At 41.4% G+C, this 21,399-nt stretch overlaps 1 protein-coding gene across 11 annotated transcripts in view; it reads right to left on the minus strand.

Annotated features, from left to right (window-relative positions):
- Positions 1–21,399, minus strand: part of PRDM16 (PR/SET domain 16) — an 888,295-nt gene that overhangs the window by 248,908 nt on the left and 617,988 nt on the right. The window contains exon 1 of one of the 11 annotated variants that reach the window (XM_033922001.1): positions 10,195–10,215. The exons of the other annotated variants lie outside the window; for them this stretch is intronic. Coding sequence (XP_033777892.1) covers positions 10,195–10,200 — 6 coding nt within the window. The 5' untranslated portion in view covers positions 10,201–10,215. Of the gene's footprint in view, positions 1–10,194; positions 10,216–21,399 lie in introns of those variants that run through there. 11 annotated transcript variants of the gene reach the window in all.

Below are 21,399 nucleotides of genomic sequence, written 5' to 3' on the forward strand. Positions count from 1 at the left end.
GCAGTGTAAATTCATGTCAATTAACACAAATTATGAGCATAATTGGGTGTTAGTGTCAGTTAGCAGGTAATTTGTTAATTAACTTACGTGTGTGGCCGTAGATAATTCTCTAACCTGCCAAAACAATATTACATGCTAACCGTAATACTGGACCTGCAAGATTTTAGAATGCAGCGTCCCCTCAAACTTTTTCTAGCTCTAGTACACCAAGCACAGCAAATGTTTCTTTGTGGCACATTAAAATTGAAATTATAAAATTGCAAAGCCAACAAAAATTTTAATTTGCGAGTTCTCTATTTAAAGTTCTTTACGCTATGGATGGGTAATTGTAACAACGGTGAAACTAAAGTAGATAGAATAGAATTGCTTGTTTTTGAATGCAAATTAACTGAAAACGCAGCTCAATAGTTGACAAGCAAACACGCATTTCATCATCCACCATAAGCAGTCGTTCTCCTTTTTCTCTTTAATTTCTGTCAGACCTGAAAATCCAAGTTTGCAAAGGTAAGGTGATCCAAACGGTAACAAAGCCTTGATTGCTTTGTTGCTTAAGTTAGGATAACTACTACATAAAAAAAAAAACCAACTAAAATTACTTGCTGTTAGTTTTCAAGGACCAATCACGTCAAAGAACGCTTGTCTGGGCAGTTATACCTTTTATGCACTTAGACGCTTATAACACTGACAGACTCTTGCGTATGTGACATACATGTCATCTATTCTAGTGTATACTTATGAAGGGAATTTTTAAGAATAAAGTAAAATTCTGGAATCTCTCATGGCACACGCAAAATCTTTTCAAGGCATGCCACTGTAGTTTGAGAGACACTGGAATGTGTAATCCATAGATTTTCAGTGGCATAATCTAAATAGTGTCATGGAAACAGGGTGGAGCAAGTGTGGCTAAGCAGTTAAACTTAGACTTGCAAAAAGGCAGTCCTAAATTAAACTTGCAAAAAGGCAGTCCTAAATTAAACATCTTAGCTGTATGTATAACTTAATAATTTGCTGGCAATAATTGACACTAATTAACAGTTATCCATGCAACTGCCGTTAGATTTAAAAAAAAATAAATTCTGTGCTCAAAATCTACCATATGCAAATGCACGGACCTGGGAAGGGTAGGGTTAGTCAGGGGCAGAATACTCTTAAGACTGAAACAATAAACCAAACAAGAGGCCAAGGTCTGCAAACCACAAACAGCATAAAACCAAGAAAGACATGGCCACGTTTCGCCCTAAGGATGTGTCAGGGGCCTTCAGCACACCGTCCTCTTAAAGCAGACAATTCCAAAATAACCACAATTAAACAACTCTTCTGAAGAGTGGCAGCTTCTGTTCTCTCTCAGCTGACGCTGCCTTAGGGCAAAACGTGGCCATGTCGGGTGACTGTTATTAATACACCACGATTCTTTGACACCTTAGGATCTGCTTCTTGCTTTTCTATTCAAGATTACCGATAGGTGATGATGTTTTATAAGCTGGAGCAGGGAGACATGCAGGCCAAAAATCCCCCCAAAATGTTGTTTAGTTATTCCCCACCCCCTCATAAAAAAGTTTTGGTTTGAAAATCATTTGAATGGAGGCTCCATCTGAACAACAGATAAGTGCTTTACTTACCCAAATGTACATAAATAAGTGGTTATAGATAACTTAGAGATCACTTATCCTTGATATGTAGATTATTGTTTAAATGATGTATTAGGGACATAGAAAGTGCAGTGATGGTCCCTTATTGATCTCTTGGCAACTCATATGCGGGAGACGTGGGTAGTGAGCACTTTCATATACTGTACACACATATATTATATACGTGGAGGGGCATAATCGAAAGGGACGTCTAAGTTCGTTTACATCCATCTCGCAAGTCGTCCAAAGTTAAAAAGAGCCTAAGATACATTTTCAAAAGATACGTCCAATTTATTTTTACTTTCGAAAATCGTCTAATTATACGTCCTGATGATCTGATCGTCCAAGCCGCTAAATTGTCCATCTTTATACCACATTTCCGTCCAAGTCCAAAACGCCTAGAACAAGCCCTGTTGGACGTGGGAGGGGTCTCTATGGGTCCCTAACCCACCCCCAAGACGACTTAAGCTGCCTCTGTGCTGGACGACTAGGCTTTCCTATGCCAGGCGGCCAGGTGATGATGGTCTGGAGGCTGAAATTTAAAGTTGTGAATAAATTTTTATGCGGGTGGGGGGGTTGGTGATCACTGGGGTAGTGTGTGGGGGTCTGTGTTACGTGTTTGGAGTGCTTATCTGGTGAGTTTAGGTGAGTTTTTGTGACTTAGACCATGTTTTAGATGGTCTAAGTCACAACGTCCAAGTTCCGTCTAGGCTCGGTTGTTAAACTTTCGGTTTTACATGCTGTACGACTAAGTCTAAGCCGGCCCACGTCCCGCCCAACTCCCGCCCTCGACACGCCTCCCAAAATGCCCCGTTTAGCTTTGGACGTTGAGCGGCACTATGAAGGCCTAGGTTGTTTTTAAATACGTCCAAAACCCGGTTTGATTATCGGCGCTTGGACGTTTTTGAGAAATGTTCATCTAAGTGCCGACTTAGGCCGGTTTTTGGACGTTTTTCTCTTTTGATTATGAGCCCCATATTATATTATTGATATGATTTGATTTTTGCTTAGTTATTTTGGGAAAAAAAAAGTCATAAGAACATAAGAAATGCCTCTGCTGGGTCAGACCCGAGGTCCATCGTGCCCAGCAGTCCGCTCACGCGGCGGCCCAACAGGTCCAGGACCTGTGCAGTAATCTTCTATCTATACCCCTCTATCCCCATTTCCAGTAGGAATTTGTCCAATCCTTTCTTGAACCCCAGTACCGTACTCTGCCTTATTACGTCCTCTGGAAGCGCATTCCAGGTGTCCACCACACGTTGGGTAAAGAAGAACTTCCTAGCATTTGTTTTGAATCTGTCCCCTTTCAACTTTTCCGAATGCCCTCTTGTTCTCTTATTTTTCGAAAGTTCAAAGAATCTGTCCCTCTCTACTCTCTCTATGCCCTTCATGATCTTGTAAGTCTCTATCATATCCCCTCTAAGTCTCCTCTTCTCCAGGGAAAAGAGTCCCAGTTTCTCCAATCTTTCTCTCTCTCTCTCTCTCTCTCTCTCTCTCTCTCTCTCTCTCTCTCTGCCTCCCTTTCTCTCTCTCTTTCTGTCCCTCTCTACTCTCTCTATGCCCTTCATGATCTTGTAAGTCTCTATCATATCCCCTCTAAGTCTCCTCTTCTCCAGGGAAAAGAGACCCAGCTTCTCCAATCTCTCAGAATATGACAGGTTTTCCATACCTATTATCAGACGTGTTGCTCTCCTTTGAACCCTCTCGACTAATGCCATATCCTTCTTAAGATACGGCGACCAATATTGGACGCAGTACTCCAAATGCGGGCGCACCATCGCCCGATACAACGGCAGGATAACTTCTTTCGTTCTGGCTGTAGTCCCCAAAGAATTTTTTTTTATTAGATTATTTTTTATCATACATACAGGAATTCCATTTATATATACTCCTTTTTCCATGTCATCTACAGGATCTTTGATTTTATTCAGGGTTTTCATTTTGGATTTTGTCAGGGGCATTGTTACCAGCATGGTCTCCCTATGTTCCAATAACACACACTAACTATTGAGTAATAATGCTTGACAATGCAACACATTTGTCCAATAGAGTATTACTAATACTATTAATTATTCTTATAGTGCTACCAGATGCACGCAGCACTGTACAGAGTCACAAAGAAGACAGTCCCTGCTCGAAAGAGCTTACAATCTAAACCATTGGTCTCAAACTCGCGGCCCGCCAGGTACTATTTTGAGGCCCTCGGTATGTTTATCATAATCACAAAAGTTAAAAAAACCAGTTTCTTGATCACATGTCTCTTTAGCTATAAATGACAATATTATTTAGATTGGTGACTCTGCAGTAGCCTACATATTTTGTTTGGGGTAAACTGTATCCATGACATCCTGTTTGTCTTTGGGAAGCAGAGCCGAGATTGTGATGTCATAATGCCTCATTCCACCAATAAGAGCCAACCTCATCAGTGATGTCACAATGGCTTGATTGTCCTGTTCTCCCCTCTGCCCTCCAACCTAGACAGAAGATTAACTGTTCCCCTTAACTCAGTGGTCTCAAACTCGCGGCCTGCCAGATACTGTTTTGAGGCCCTCGGTATGTTTATCATAATCACAAAAGTAAAATAAAACAGTTTCTTGATCACATGTCTCTTTAGCTATAAATGACAATATTATTATTAAGACTTGGCCAAAAGGAAAGATTTATAAACTATAAAGAGTTTTACCTCATGCAAAATAGTCATTTCTTTAATAAGACATTAACTATTTTTTTCTGCGGCCCTCCAAGTACCTACAAATCTAAAATGTGGCCCTGCAAAGGGTTTGAGTTTGAGACCACTGATCTAAACAGACAAGATAGACAAACAGGGTGCCATGGATACAGTTAAGAGGAACGGTTAATCTGCTGGCTGGGTTGGTGGGCAGAGGGGAGACAAGCCATTGTGACATCACTGAGGAGGTTGGCTCTTATTGGTGGAATGAGGCATTATGACATCACAATCTCAGCTCTGCTTCCCAAAGACACACAGGATGTCATGGATACAGTTAAGGGGAACAGTTAATCTGCTGGCTGGGTTGGTGGGCAGAGGGGAGACAAGCCATTGTGACATCACTGAGGAGGTTGGCTCTTATTGGTGGAATGAGGCATTATGACATCACAATCTCAGCTCTGCTTCCCAAAGACACACAGGATGTCATGGATACAGTTAAGGGGAACAGTTAATCAGCTGGCTGGGTTAGAGGGCAGAGGAGTAGGGTTATGGATTGAAAGCTATATCAAAAAGGTGGGTTTTGTATGAAATAACATAGGAAACTATTGGCATTTTCCATGTCATTTCAAGTGAATGCACATACCTAAAACATTATAATTGCACCAACAAATCCTTGAACTAGACACGTTGCTTATCTAAAAAGTTTTAGCCAACTTTTTCAACCTTCAAATGGTGTCAAAGGTCAACCAAAACAGCAACAGGATGGCCTTTTCTGTTCGGTAATAATGAATGATTGGTCACGTTGCACACAGTATCATAATGGATGCTCTTGTTCCGCAGTTGCTTTTTCATAAGATACATCACAGGCCTTCAATAAAAGGGCCTGTTTTCCATTTCCAGGACACACACAGATGTAGCAGTTGACTTGTGCAGCGGTGGGTTGGTGATGCTTCCTTGCGCTGAGGCCGGAAATAGCTAATCTGCACATTGCCATTCCTGTGATGTCCACAGCGCTTTATCACAAACAGGGATTGAGGATAGCTGAAGCTGCTACTGTTTTAAGTCACCCAAGATGAATGGGAGTAGGAGGGGTGGGGGAGAGGGGAAAGAAGGATGAAACCAGATCCAAGTTTCCTGCCCCATATGTCTGCCAGATCTCTGCTACAGGTCAAGGGCGTGCTCGCTCCAAACTAGTAGTAATTGCATAAAATGAAGAGAGACCATAGATCAAAGAATTGAAAGAGAGGGGGGTGATGTGTAAGAAGGCTTATTTTTTTGTCAAGAACAGACTACTTTGGAAAGGAGACGTGTATGAGCAAGAGAGTCACCGATACGTAGGTGACAGCAATATTTATCACATGAGCATTTTCTTCTGGTTTATGAATGCAAAACTAAGATAACGTTAACAGACGAGAAGCCACTTGGAAAGTGCAAAAGATTTCTCCCAATAAGGAAATGTAGATTTTGTCTTCCTTCGCTATTTCTTGAAAAATACTCTTTCCGCCTTACTTTTGCACGTCAGTCTCCTGAATTGTTATTTTTTTTTTTTCTTGCATCTATTTGCTGCTTTTTTTTTTTTTTTTTGGGGGGGGGGAGGGACAGTGGGGAGAGGGAAGGCATGACAAAATGTTGCCAGATCTAAGGTGTTCGTGGAAAAGATTCCACAATGAAAAGCTGGTTTGCAAAATAAGAAAAGGCAAAAAGTGGTGAATTATCACAAAATTATTTGTGCTTAACAGTTTACCCATTCTGCGTTCTTATCTGTGCAATTTATATTTGATCATAAAAGATTCATTTTATCAGACCAGTGACATTCCTTGATCATCATAGCTTGAGTTTGATGCCCATAAAAAAATTATTCAGCTTGTATCAGCCAATGAACAGGTCAGCTTTCATCCACAAGCATTCAGAACCAGACTAAGTAGTACGGCTTGTTTAGTCTGAATATATGCAAAGAAAGTACTTCCTTTTATTTTTATACATCAAAGAGAATAAATATTTCATACTGGACCAGATTACATCAAGAAACTCCATTTTGATAGGAACAGTGTTTTCACCCAGCATGAACAGTAAATTGTAGTGTTGGGAGTAATAACAGCATTTCCAGTTATTCATATTAATGTCTCTTGATTTATAAGGCTGGGTTGTTTCCAGAAAGAATGTATTACACGGTTTCTAGCTGAAGGATCTGGGTTCCTCTGGGCTCCTTTCCAGTTAGAGTTGGCAGTTACAATTTTTTTTTTCTTGTAGTTTAACAAATCTCTAACCCCCTCCAAATAGCAAAAGATAAGAAGGAAATTAGGTGGAGAGGGGTAACCCCCCCAAAAAAAACACCTCACTGGCTGAGGTAGGCAGATTTCAGAGTGAGGAAGCGCATCTACCTCTTGAAACCAGTAAAAACAAGAACACCAGCCTCCATCTACCCCTCCACTGCAGCATCGGACGATCGGAGCCTCATAATGTCGGTGGGCAAAGTAGTTCCCCTGCAGTGATAGCTCGCCATTTTCAAGCTAACCCCGGAAAGGCAGGAATTCGTCAAATGAGGTGACCACATCCTGCTCGTTGCTGAGCCATTATGAAGAAAATGCAGAGGGATAAAACAGAAATCACCGAGTTACTGCCAAGTTTGGGAGTAGCCGCCAAGAAAAATATTGATTTCTCTGTGTGTGTGATTTGGGGGTCTATAGCTTACAGATGATTGAATGTGACGAACACAACATTCCAGTTGCTTAAGAGAATCCGTGCTTTTTCACTAGAGATACGTTTAAACACATTTTCCAAGCAAATGGGAAGCAAACACCATACATTTTAATTAATATATTAGTAGATCAATATTCAGTTACTGCAGTCAGCGTTTATAGATTTATTTTTTAAAGCTCTGGATGTGGCAGTTAAAACATATCTGAATATTTAACGCTATTATCTGGATAATGAGCAAGACTGAATATCCAGATAAGGTGACAATATCTGATGAGTGACAATATTTCGTTTGCTAGCTGGACAACTTAGAGCAACTTTTTACGTGCCGTAAGTCATCCAGAGAGAGACTAAATATTAGTACTATCTGGATAAGTATCAAGATGTACCATACCATACCCTTGACGAAGACCTAAACTATCACGATCAAGTTAGCGTGATAACCCAACGATGTCTCTACAAACTTAGATTAATTCACTCAATTACATCGCTCCTGGACTCCTCTTCTATCCAAATCCCGATTCACTCGTTGGCCATTTCCCAAATTGATTACTCTAACGCTCTTTATCACGGCATCACACGAAAGAAACCCAAAGACTTCAACTCATTCAAAATACGGCCATCAAACTCATACATAGGGCAAGAAAATATGATCATGTCACCCCTTTACTTCACGAAGCACATTGGTTCCCCATTTCACAACAAATAACGTACAAAATTCTTCTACTTGTCTTTAAGATTAAACAAAAAAACTCTCCAGCCTTTCTCGATAAACTCCTTATTCCCTATGTCCCATCAGGTGCTCTATGATCCAACAATCATAGTAACATAGTAACATAGTAACATAGTAGATGACGGCAGATAAAGACCCGAATGGTCCATCCAGTCTGCCCAACCTGATTCAATTTAAAAATTTTTTTTTTTTTTCTTCTTAGCTATTTCTGGGCGAGAATCCAAAGCTTTACCCGGTACTGTGCTTGGGTTCCAACTGCCGAAATCTCTGTTAAGACTTACTCCAGCCCATCTACACCCTCCCAGCCATTGAAGCCCTCCCCTGCCCATCCTCCTCCAAACGGCCATACACAGACACAGACCGTACAAGTCTGCCCAGTAACTGGCCTAGTTCAATCTTTAATATTATTTTCTGATTCTAAATCTTCTGTGTTCATCCCACGCTTCTTTGAACTCAGTCACAGTTTTACTCTCCACCACCTCTCCCGGGAGCGCATTCCAGGCATCCACCACCCTCTCCGTAAAGTAGAATTTCCTAACATTGCCCCTGAATCTACCACCCCTCAACCTCAAATTATGTCCTCTGGTTTTACCATTTTCCTTTCTCTGGAAAAGATTTTGTTCTATGTTAATACCCTTTAAGTATTTGAACGTCTGAATCATATCTCCCCTGTCTCTCCTTTCCTCTAGGGTATACATATTCAGGGCTTCCAGTCTCTCCTCATATGTCTTCTGGTGCAAGCCTCCTATCATTTTCGTCGCCCTCCTCTGGACCGCCTCAAGTCTTCTTACGTCTTTCGCCAGATACGGTCTCCAAAACTGAACACAATACTCCAAGTGGGGCCTCACCAATGACCTGTACAGGGGCATCAACACCTTCTTTCTTCTACTGACTACGCCTCTCTTTATACAGCCCAGAATCCTTCTGGCAGCAGCCACTGCCTTGTCACACTGTTTTTTCGCCTTTAGATCTTCGGACACTATCACCCCGAGGTCCCTCTCCCCGTCCGTGCATATCAGCTTCTCTCCTCCCAGCATATACGGTTCCTTCCTATTATTAATCCCCAAATGCATTACTCTGCATTTCTTTGCATTGAATTTTAGTTGCCAGGCATTAGACCATTCCTCTAACTTTTGCAGATCCTTTTTCATATTTTCCACTCCCTCTTCGGTGTCTACTCTGTTACAAATCTTGGTATCATCTGCAAAAAGGCACACTTTTCCTTCTAACCCTTCAGCAATGTCACTTACATACATATTGAACAGGATTGGCCCCAGCACCGAACCCTGAGGGACTCCACTAGTCACCTTTCCTTCCTTCGAGCGACTTCCATTAACCACCACCCTCTGGCGTCTGTCCGACAGCCAGTTTCTGACCCAGTTCACCACTTTGGGTCCTAACTTTCAGGCCGGAGTAATAATCACGAACTGCTTTTAAGAAGCGCTTCCCCCTTCCTATTGTTATTCCCACCCCTTTTTTTACCTCCCTTTAATTTTTTTTTTTTTTTAATCTCGATGCAATTTACTTATCCTCACCCATGGGGCCCTTTGTTACCATTTGTCTTTGATCTGTCCTTGATAACTTTGAATGCCTCCCTTCTTTTTGTCTTTCATTCTTTCTTTTTTAAATTTAGTATTGTAAACCGCCTAGGTAACCTTTGATAGATGGTATATCAAATATGTAATAAACTTGGAAACTTGGATATCGATTCTTGTATCGCACAAATGTCAGCTAGGAATTATTGCAGCTTACATAATATTAGAGAAGCTGCAGAGACATAGATAACATACAGTTAGTTATTTGATTTGATATACCACCATTTTTTTATTTTTATTCTTTATTCATTTTTAAACGTACAATAAGTGCATCAATATAATATAACAAATAGATCATAAATATATCACTTAATAGTCATCAAGAGTACACATAAAATGCTATTAACCCCCACCCTCCCCAACCCTTCCTATTATATAATCAAATACAATGGACAATATACATTAATAAAATAATTAAATTATCCCCCCTCCCCCTCGTAATTGAACCTGTAAATCAAGGGAAAAGAATCATTTAATCATTGCAATATTTTGTTAATGGCTCCCACACATCTTGAAATTTTCTAAAACACCCTCGCTGTATTGCATTATGTCTTTCCATTTTATATATATGACATAGGGAATTCCACCAAAAATTATAGTTTAGTCTACTCCAGTTTTTCCAATTGTACGTAATTTGTTGAATGGCATCCCCGGTCATTATAAGTAATAATTTGTTTATTATTTGAAGAAATTTGACTTTTTGCTCTCATTGCCATACCAAACAACACAGTATCATTTGACAATACCACCATTTTTAACAGACTCAAGTAAAAACAGTGGGCAATATTTAAAATAAAAACATAACAAGGGTGAAAGTACACAAACAAATTAACCAAACTAGACACAAAAGGGCAGGAAAGGTTTAACGCTCACCCGCATTCGTTTCTCTATAGCTGGACCATTGATGTGGAATGCCTTGTCCGGAACGTTACGGCATTGTAGAAATCTCCTGCCATTCAGGAAGTTGCTTAAAGACCCTGTTCAAGCCTTCTTTAAGTGAATATAAAACATCTTTTGAGTTATGTTTTTATTGAAAAACGGTGTACGAAATCGAAGAATGGTGATTACTGGATAATTAGTTTAGATGCAGTCTTGCCGGAGGACACGATGATATAATATTGTGACTTTGTATTTTCCTCTAATTGACGTATGTCTCCCTTTAAAATATTTATTTTATTATGCATGGAAATTTGTCAGCTGCCTTGGATAAAGGTGGATTCAAAATGTTTTACACAAATAAAGAAATAAAAGGCTCTACGCTCAGGAAGTTGTGAACATCTTGACTTGACCTACAGAGTGAGGCAAAAATAAAAGGTAACCCCCCTAGAGATTTTAGCTGTTTTCCCAGCAGCCGCTTAAAAATTCAAGGTGAAATGTTACTGCTTTATTTGTTCTTACTACAGTATCCACATTTATGTGTTGAGTGGAATGAGATGACGTTATAGAGTTTTTAGTGTGAATATCCAGAGATTTTCACGCATTCAAGAATGTTTGCACTTGGGACCGTTGTGGGTACGGGCACTCCAAGAGGTGGAGGATGTTTTGGGGCGCTCCCTGGAATGGTCGTACAAGACTCTGCTGCTTGGTGTCACGGGTCCCCTGACTGAGGCTGGTATTGCTGCGCCTTTGCAACGCTTTGTGCTGGTGGCTCGAGGGCTCGTTAAGAAGCTCATTCTGCAGCACTGGGTGGGAAGTGTGTGCCCTACGTTCCAACAATGGAGAGCTAGTATGTCCCAGATGGCGGTCTGGGAGAGGCAACGCAGGAAGGGTGCCACTAGCTGGCAATCAGTGGCTTACGTGGAGTGCTGGGACTCGTTCTAAGCTGGGTCGGTTCCTTGTGGTTTTGGGGCGGGGGGAGGGAGGGAGGTTTGTTTTCCTGTTGTTCTGTTTCAAAAATGAAAATTGTGAACTTTCATGAGAAGGCTATGTTTGAGTGCCTGATCTCGGGCCTAGCTGTATTGTATACCTGATTATTGTGTTTATGATGTTATTCTCTTTTGGCTTGGTGCTGATTGTACCTCTCGTGATTGGTTCACTCAATAAAAATATATTAAAAAAAAAAAAAAACCACCATTATTCAGACTTAAAGGAATTGCAATACAAGTTTTTGCTTCAAATGTGTGTGTGGCTCCTCAAAGTGCGTTTCGGGCTGGAATAGCTCCGACTGCGCAACGCCCCCCCCGTCGGAGCCCTTAAAAAAATGGTCGACAATTTATCCTATTTTTTTATAATGTTAAGTTTCATATCCTCTTTTTTATAATCTTTTTTGGGTGCTCCGACGGGGGGGGGGGCGTGGGGGGGAACCCCTCCCACTTTACTTTATACACATCGCGCCGCGTCGTGGGGCCGTTGTGCCGAGAACTTCACTGGTTAAGGTTGCGTGCGCTGGCAAACGGTGGCGGGGCTTAACTTTTGGCGCGTCCACTTTTTTCCATTAGTGGCGGGGCTTATCTGGAAAAGATCCTTCAGTGCTTTTAGATAGCTGTAGTGGCTTATCTTTCTAGCCTCTTACATAGGCGGTTGCCTTGTCGAGCTCATTTTCAAGTTTCAAGTTTATTTCAAAGTTTGATTAAATCGCAAAATCGCAATCCAGTGCGGTTTACAAGTAATAATAAAATCAGGGTACAAAACAAACCAACCCCACATTGAATAAAAACCGGACAATTAATACAACTTTGACAAAAACAAGACACAAAAGGAAAATAGGATTAAATGCAATTCATAAAGAAAAAAAAAAAAGGGCAAAGGTAAAAAAACAATGGGATGAGAATGAGTTACCTGCTTAATTTTCAATTAAAAAGTACTTTAGTCTGCTATAGAATGTCCTAAATATGTAGAATTCAAACAGCTCAATTAAAAGCATCCTCACAAAGCCAGCTTTTCAAAAGACTTTTGAACTTACTAAGAGAGTTTTCTTCCCTTATGTAAATTGGAAGGGAGTTCCAGATTTGAGGTGCCGTGACAGAGAAGATCGCGTCCCTCCTTGAATAGAATGAATCTTAGGGCTCCTTTTACTAAGGTGCGCTAGCGTTTTTCACGCACGCAGGATATTACCGCGCGCTACGCAGCTAGAACCAACGCCAGCTCAATGCTGGCGTTAAGGTCTAGCGCGCGTGGCAATGTAGCGTGCGCTATTCTGCGCGTTAAAGCCCTAACGCAGCTTAGTAAAAGGAGCCCTTAGTGAAGGGACTAAGAGGAGAGATTTTTCCTCAGATCTTAAGGAATGCAGTTTTGTTCATTAATGTTTTGTGTGTAAGTAATGCTATTTTTTTATGTAATTCTTTCTTTCTTTTTTTTTTTGTAAATCTTTATTGAGTTTCTAAAGCTAACAAAAATGCAATAAAGTATCTATACAAATAATATTAATCATATATGCATTTATAATCAATCAAAATCAATACAAACCCCCCCCCACCCAACCAACTTTTCATAAGGGAATAGAACCATACAAAGAAATACCCCCCTCCTACCCTCCCTCCCCCTGGGTGTGTGTGTAATATACCAACAGGAACAAAGGAAAAAGCAATTACAATGAATCCATAAAAGATATCAAAGGGCCCCCAGATTAATTTAAATCTTAGTATGTTCCAGTATAGTATGTAATTCTATGATTTACAGGTAACCAATGATTTTCCTTTAAGAGGGGAGTCACATGATCAAATTTTTTTCTTCTGGTAATTATTTTTATTGCGGTGTTTTTTAGAATTTGTAATATATGTATTTCTTTTAAGGTTATTCCCTTATACTAATTTTCTCTCGGTGGGCACGAAGAGTGCTATTAATTATCTGTTTCAGCGGCTATTTCTATTGGCCCGCAAATGCATTTTAAGGAATTGGAGACAGCAAAGACCCTGGGGTTATTTGGGGCGCTGATTCAGAAAATTGCATTGGATAGACCGCATCAGCTCTAGTTTCTTAGATATGGTTATGGGATAGTAGATATGCCTTTGGGATAGTAGAACCAAACACGATCATTGGGCAAAAAACCCCCAAAAAGATTGGCCTCTGAGAGAATATATGGTGGTTGGAGGACAAAATGTAATCAATGAACCTTTGGTAGCATGAGATAGAATCATACTGCCACTACTACATATAAATACGAGATAGGCCTGATGAAACAATGTGTAAAGCCTTTGAATAAAGACAGTTCGTGCATTGAATACATACCATAGAAAAAATGAAGGTCCATAGATCAGACAACTTATAAAGGACCCACATTTCATAGCATCAATGAATGAAATCAAATCAAGTGCCTGGTCTTCGTTTTTCTTGTAAAAAAAAAACTTTCTTGGCAACAAGAAGGCAGACAGCTACACACAATTCGTAGAGGATATGCTCTTTCATTTCAAGAGGCTTGGTTGTAACATGAGCGTTAAAGTCTATTATCTGCACAGTCACTTAGATCGCTTTCCAGAGAACCTTGGTGACTTAAGCGAAGAGCAAGGTGAAAGATTTCACCAAGACATAAAAACAATGGAAGCCAGATACCAAGGAAGATGGCATGCACACATGATGGCCAACTAGTGTTGGAATCTTATGCAGGATTGTCCCGGCAGATCCCACTCTCAGAAGTCTTACAAAAGGAGCTTCTTGTGTGTCGAATAACTGGAAAGTTTGAATCACAAACTTGTGCTTTTGGTATGAAATAAGCAGATTTTCATGTACACTTTTCTTTTAGTTTTTTTTAATATGTTTCCTTCACTCTTAAAATTGATATTCTTAAAAGATATTAATTTAAACACTGCATTAAAATATCGAGCAGAGTGAAGAGTAGATATGGCACATGTTCTGTATCTCAAAAACTAGAGCTGATAGGGGAAAACTGATGCTATTTTTGGAATCAGTAGGTCAAATATACCCAGAAACAGGTCTAACATTTGAGGCACCAAAATGAGTGTTGCCCAGTGTAATATATAAGTATGACAACTATGGGCTCATTTTACGAAGCTGCGTTAGCGGTTCAATGCCCGTAATAGCACGCTCTAATTTGCCGGCCACGCTAGCTGCTACCGCCTCCTCTTGTACAATTTCTCATTGAAATTCAAAGTGGTTGCTGAGAAAACATCAAAAAACCAAACCAAGAAAAACAAAAAAAAACAAAATCTAGGGCAGGGGTAGGGAACTCCGGTCCTCGAGAGCCGTATTCCAGTCAGGTTTTCAGGATTTCTCCAATGAATATGCAGGAGATCTATTTGCATGCATTGCATATTCATTGGGGAAATCCTGAAAACCCGACTGGAATACGGCTCTCGAGGACCGGAGTTCCCTACCCCTGCGCTAGGGGGTTACTTTTTTTTTTTTTTGTCTCATCCTGTATATGTCCTATGTAAAATGGGTCTTCAGACCTAGAATGTAACCATGATGACCCTTTATCAGAGGAAAGTGGTCCTGGAGTATTCAGGTAACCCTTGAAATGGTTGACTAGTCCTTCAACTAACTTGTAATTATAACGGTTACTTGTAGTACAGTTGTATGCTAAAACACTACAAGAGAAGAGATTGAATATTTTTTAGAGAAGTTAAATATTTTGCATGAGGACTAAATCTTTTTATAATTCCTGTCGTAAAGCCGAAATGACTTTTAGAAGGATCAAGCTCTCCTTTTATGCTACAGTAGTGGTAGGATGCATTTTAATTTGATAAATTCAGCCTTTTGAATTTTGAAAATGTCAGCGGGAATGTTAAATTGCTTTCTTCCCCCCCCCCCCACCCCCCATTCTGGTAAGATCACACGTGTTTAAAACCCATGTGCACTTTTCAGAAGTTATTTCTGGAAATGTTGAATCTCATAACAGCAATAAAAGGAAAATATTGTAATAGCCAAAGTAAATGTCTATTTGGAACTGTTTTAAAAGCTCTGGAATATTTGCGTAAGTATGAAATTCCAGTCCTCCTAGATGAACAATTTGGCTGTTGATAGATACAAAGAAGAATACATTTATAAAACCCTTCTGGCTTTATTTGCTTTGCTAGCAAAGCTGATCTTTGTGATACGGTGATTGGATTTCAATGATGTCTTTAACTGGCAATAGATCTCTTTGTTACCTTTATAAAAAGATAGATACTTTATATCAGTCTAGGTTAGTGTTTTTCAACCTTTTTACTCCTATGGACCGGCAGAAATAAAAGAATTATTCTGTGGACCGGCATCGGTCCGTGGACCGGCGGTTGAAGAACTCAGGGCTAAGTCGTGGGCCAGACCCCGCCCATCTCCACCCCAGACCCCGCCCCCATAATAGTACGAATTGCACCTTGCACGTCCCGTGCCTCATCTGGAAGCCTTCCCTCTGACGTTGCAACGTCGGAGAGAAGGCTTCCGGTTCAGGCGCAGGATGCCCGTAGGAGCCGCTGCCCGTGGCTTTGTGCGCTGAATCAGTGAGGAAGAGGGAGCTGGCTCGAAGATAACGCTGCATTGATCGCACTGTGGACCGGCGGTTGAAGAACACTGTTTTGGGCCTGATGCACATGCTGGCCCTGTGGACCGGCAGGAAATTTCTGTGGACTGGCACTGGTCCGTGGACCGGTGGTTGAAGGACACTGCTTTAGGTCATCTATGTGGCAATATTAGGTTCACAGGTCTGCAGTTTGAAGCATAGAAAATAAGTCATCTATAACCTTTGTTACTAGGAATGCCAGCGCATAGGGCTCCTTTTACGAAGGTGCGCTAAGCCTTTTAGCGCACCCACCGGATTAGCGCGCGCTAGCCAAAAATCTACCGCCTGCTCAAAAGGAGGTGGTAGCGGCCAGCACGCGTTAAAGACGCTAGCGCACCTTTTGTAAAAGGAGCCCACAGAGGTTAAGCACAGTTAGGATTTTAAGGGCTTCCCCTAGTTTTATTGGTCTTCAAGAGAAATTCTGATTAGAGAATGACACGGTGACAAAATTCATTACCGTTCCCCTCCCCGCGGATAACCGCGGGAAACCATCTTTATGTCATTCTTTAAGGAGAGAGGGAAGAATCAGAGTGTGAATGGCCACAACCACTGACCCGCAAGCTTTGCTTTGAAGAATGCTGGTGTAGAAGGACCGAGGTTGAAACAGACACTACAGAATGACAGTCTCTGGTATCCAGAGCAGATATTGTGATGTCATAATGCCTCATTCCACCAGTGCCTAAGAGCCAATCACATCAGTGATGTCACAATGGCTTCATTATTCTTGGCTCCCATAAGAATCAGAGTATGAATGGCCACAACCACTGACCCACAAGCTTTGCTTTGAAGAATGCTGGTGTAGAAGGACCGAGGTTGAAACAGACACTAGAAAATGACATGGGATTATTTCCCGCGGTTATCCGCGGGGACGGGAACGGTGATGAATTTTGTCACCGTGTCATTCTTTAATTCTGATTACAGGGCCGCTTTTGAATATGTAACCACAAAAAAGACAGAATGCAAGCCCCCAACCCCCCCCTAACTGGCTATGTTTAGGGCTTACATAGGGCTACATAAAGAGCAGGTTCGTCCAATCTAATCTCCCATTTGTGAGTCGCACATATCTATAACAGGCTCAAGGCGACAGATCAAAGAGGAAGAGGAAAGCAGTGGGGGAAGGGGGCATGGAGAAGAAAGAGGAGGGACCTAGAAGGAGGAGGGTGCTATACAGAACTGAAGACTACTGATTCCTTATTCTCCCCTTAGATCTACTGACCAGCATCTCCTGACTGTTCTTACTTTAAAAACCATAAATACACGACAACAAACTATCTTTTCCGTTACGGCTCCCCAACTTTGGAATCTACTTCCTATATACTTGCGCGAAGAAATGGATCTGGAAAGATTTAAGAGCAATTTAAAGTGCTTTCTTTTGAAAGATGCATTTGACAATTAATAAAAGTAGTTCCAGTTCATTAACCTGACAACAGATCTGGATCAGGAGCACTATATAAGCTCTGGCTCCGATTCCTTTGAGGTTTTTTGTTTTCCCCCTACCTAATGTCCTTCTCCCTATATGTTTTCTTTACTATTTATAACTTGTATTTCTAATCCTCCTTCCCTCGAATAGATTGTCCTGTCTTGTAAGTCATATTTATATAATTTTGTCTCCCTTTGATTATGTAATTTATATTTTGATTTCTGAAATTGTTATAAGTGATTAATCAAATACGCAATAAACTCGAAACCTGAATACGCAATAAGACAGTTAATTGTCAGAGGTGAGTCTTCAGGTTTTTTCTGAAAGTAGTATATATATATATATTTTTTTCCTGACGGTTATCATTAACCGCTAAGTACTTAAGCGGTTAGTGCGGAATATTGGCATAACCGGTTAAGATGCCACAGCTATAAATAAAACCGGATATTCAATGTTGGTCAGCAGAAATGGCCCAGCACTGAATATCTGGGTTGGGCAGACAGTGCTCTGCCTGGTGTTGGCCGAATATTGGCCTCCAAGTATCCATGCCACAAATATCTTCTGAACTGATGCTTATCTGACATTTCCATCGACATAGTTCTGGGAGACCGAGGATTGGATAGGGGGATTGGCTCTCACCCTGGAACTGTTCCCATTGGGGGGGGTGAGGGGGATTGAAAGTGATTTGCCCAAAGGCGCTAAGGATCATGGGCCCCTAACCACCTATCACAAATGATTACACGAGATGGATTCGCACTGTATCCTAATGGACGCAGACGTTTTAAATATCCAACAACGCTGAAATAACAAACGTGCTGCTGATAAGCTTTCATCGGGCCATACATTCACTCAAGCCACAATGCAATGAAAATGCTATAAAGACAAAAAAAAGTGGAGTAAAACAGACCTCAGTTTTTAAGCTCCTCGACTGACAATAAATCTTTTGGCGCTCCTATTATAATAGGTCTGTAAAAAAAACTCCAGAACATTGATAATAACTCACGTTCAGTCCTGACTTCCTATGTAATCGTTCTTCATTAGGTGTCCACAGCAATAAACTTATGACGATATAATTTTTATTGCTTATAGATGAAAATTTCACAGTGGGTCCATGCACAAATCTTGGTGCGCAATTAGAGATTTAACAGCAAAGCTGTTGCAGGAAGGCTCTAACAGGGGAGGGAAGGTAGGGTTACCAGATGTCTGGATTTCACCGGACGTGACCTCATTTTGAGGACTCTGTTAGAAGTTCGGGTGGATTTTCAATTTAAGAACTTTTGTCTGGGGAAACTGGACATCTAATAACCCTACAGCAGCTCAACCGGAGTCCTCCTCCTCCCCATGCATACCTATCCGCAGTCCTCCTCTCTCCCCCCTCCCTCCGCACACCTATCCTGCCTTCGACGACCTGGACGCTTTTTCTCTGCAGAGAAAATGCTTCTGGGTCATCGATAGCATTGTGTTTAGTTCACTGACACTGACAATGGCTGAAGGGTTACAACAGCGCTGGGTGAGCAAGCACAGGATCGGGAAGGGGGGGGGGGAGCGAGAAATATGCTGGACCGCAGGGTTGGGAAAGAAAGGAAAGAAAAGAAAAGATGCCCTAGACCTTCAGGGGAAGAAAGGGAAGGGGCAGATAGAAATTCCAGACCACGGGAGGTGGGGAAGGGAAGGATGGATGAGGAAGGTTGTGCAGCAATAAGAGAGAGATGTCAGACCAGGGAAAGAGAGGGGAATAAGGGAAAGATAGGGAGATGCTAGACCACAAAGGTGGTGGGGGGGAGAAGGGAAAAGAAGGAGGGGAGAGAGATGCCACACTATGGGAAGGAGAGGATAAAGATCTCAGACCATAAGAGGGGGGAAAGGGGGAAGCCAGATGTCAGACCATAGGAGAGGGAAAGAGAGGGCGGAAATGGTTCGCAGGAATTGAGAGGAAGGGGAGAGCGAGGGAGAAAATGGTGCATAGGGATGGGAGGAGTGGGGAAGAGAAGAAAATGGAAGAAATGCTGCTTATAAATGGGAATAGAGGAGAAGAAAGAGGGAGAAGATGGTATACATGGATAGATGGAAAGAGAAGACATGGAAAAGTAGATAGACTGGAGGAGGAAGCAAAAAAAAAAAAAGGAAGAAAGTTGAATGTTAAAAGTTAATGTCAAAGATGGATATAGGGCAGAAAATGAAGGACACAAAAACAGCAATTGGATAAGAAGGCCATGGAAACAGTTAAGAGCATAGCCAGAAGGAAGTTAAACCAGAGACTAGGTAAAGATGAGTAGAAAAATAAAATCACCAGACAACAAAGTAGGAAAAGTGATTTAATTTTCAATTTAGTGATTGAAATGGGTCATTTTGCAGAATTTACATCTGCTGTCTATATTTTGAACTGTTCAGTAAGAAATGTATTTCTTTCTATTTCTCTGGTGTTGTACTGCATGCAGAACCTTAGGCCTTTTAGTTTGCATGCAAAGTGTGATGTCATCACATTCACACATGCACTGAGGCCCTCTACACAAGGCCCAGAGTTCAGGGAAGGAAACACAAGATTTGTGTGGGGGGCAGGGCTGGGGGTACAATGGGGCGGGGCCATGGGTGGAATAGGGCAGGGCCAAGGGTCCTCTTTTCTAAAAGAGGAAATCTGGTAATCCTATAGGAAGGCCCCCTACTGTCTGGGCCCTTAGGCACTGCCCTATTGTCCCAATGGTCAGTGTGCCCTGGTTCCGTCTAGAACAGGGGTGTCAAAGTCCCTCCTCGAGGGCCGCAATCCAGTCGGGTTTTCAGGATTTCCCCAATGAATATGCATGAGATCTATTAGCATACCATGAAAGCAGTGCATGCAAATAGATCTCGTGCATATTCATTGGGGAAATCCTGAAAAAAATAGCTGGATTGTGGCCCTCGAGGAGGGACTTTGACACTCCTGCTCTAGAAGTAGTTTTAGAACACTATCAATTGGATCCAGATTCAGAGCTGGATGCACCCTGTTGCATGCAGGGACTTGTAGTTCTGATTTCCACACTGCATTCCCTAAGAAAAGCAAGACTACAAGTCCTAGCATGCAACAGGACTTTGAATCAGTTCTGTCCTGTGAATCTGGATCCAGCTGACTAGACTAGAACCCAGGACTAGAACAACCCTGTCCTGCAAATCTGGATCCAGTTGGCATCCTTAATTTTAGGCACATTGGTGGAATACAATATGGACATGGGTAGACCTGCTCATATGGTATTTCTGTTCACCGATAAAGAATTTGAAAAACAAGTCGGGGTGCTTCTAATTCTGATCCCACAATTTTACATTTTATGCATCACAATATATTCTAGAATTTGGCAGCTGGGAGCTAGAATCCATGCCCCTCGGCAGTTCAAACATACTGCTCCCCAGGAAAAAAAAAAGTAGATATTCCCACTTTCAATCAGTAAGAAAAGGAAAAGAAAAGCAAAGGCCCTTAATGAACACCATCCTTTTTTTTTTTTTTCCAAACTGGCATTTAAATATGTTTTGCTAACAAGAAGCTATACAGAAATTCTGTTTTTGCACATTTCTGGGGGATCTGGCTGTGTCTGCAGTCAAATAGCTGTACATGTCTGCATGTTTTTTAGAAGCAACAACAGGGATGCTTCTCTTAAAACCAGGAATGACATCTCATACTGTAACAGTGGAATGATTGTTGTAGGGGTAATCTGGTTTTCATTAGAGGCAAGTGCTGGGTCCAATTTCAGTACAGGACTGCTTTGCTCGCATCTCCCTGGTTGTGTTATGTGTTGGCAGTTAAGTGATGTGGCAGAGAGATTCTTGAATTTCTCAACAGCAGATGTACTTTCTGGGCTGAACGTGATTTGTGCTATTGCAAAAGACAACAAAATGATTAGACGCCAATGAGAAACTGAAATGCTGTTATTAGGCCACAGGTCGAAGAGTGTTAACTTTTGAAAGATCACTTAAACAGGTTAAAGTTCAGCTCATTGTGATTCTAGTTTTGGAAACTAGGTACAAGTCAGTCTGTGTCCAGCGTCCTCCAGGGAGAAAGAAAGGCAGCAAATTGGAGCTCTATACATTTGTCATTTGTTCAGTGTTTATGGAATAGCAAGCCAGAACTAAGGGGTCCTTTTACTAAGATGTATTAGGAACTAACACAGCAAGATGGCCGAATGCTGGACTTGCTAAAGTAGGTTTACCAGACGTCAAAATTTCCACGGACACGTCCGGGCGTCTGGACGGCATTTCC

This window comes from Geotrypetes seraphini, chromosome 15 (genome assembly GCF_902459505.1).
Source record: "Geotrypetes seraphini chromosome 15, aGeoSer1.1, whole genome shotgun sequence".
In the NCBI taxonomy this organism is placed as follows: domain Eukaryota; kingdom Metazoa; phylum Chordata; class Amphibia; order Gymnophiona; family Dermophiidae; genus Geotrypetes; species Geotrypetes seraphini.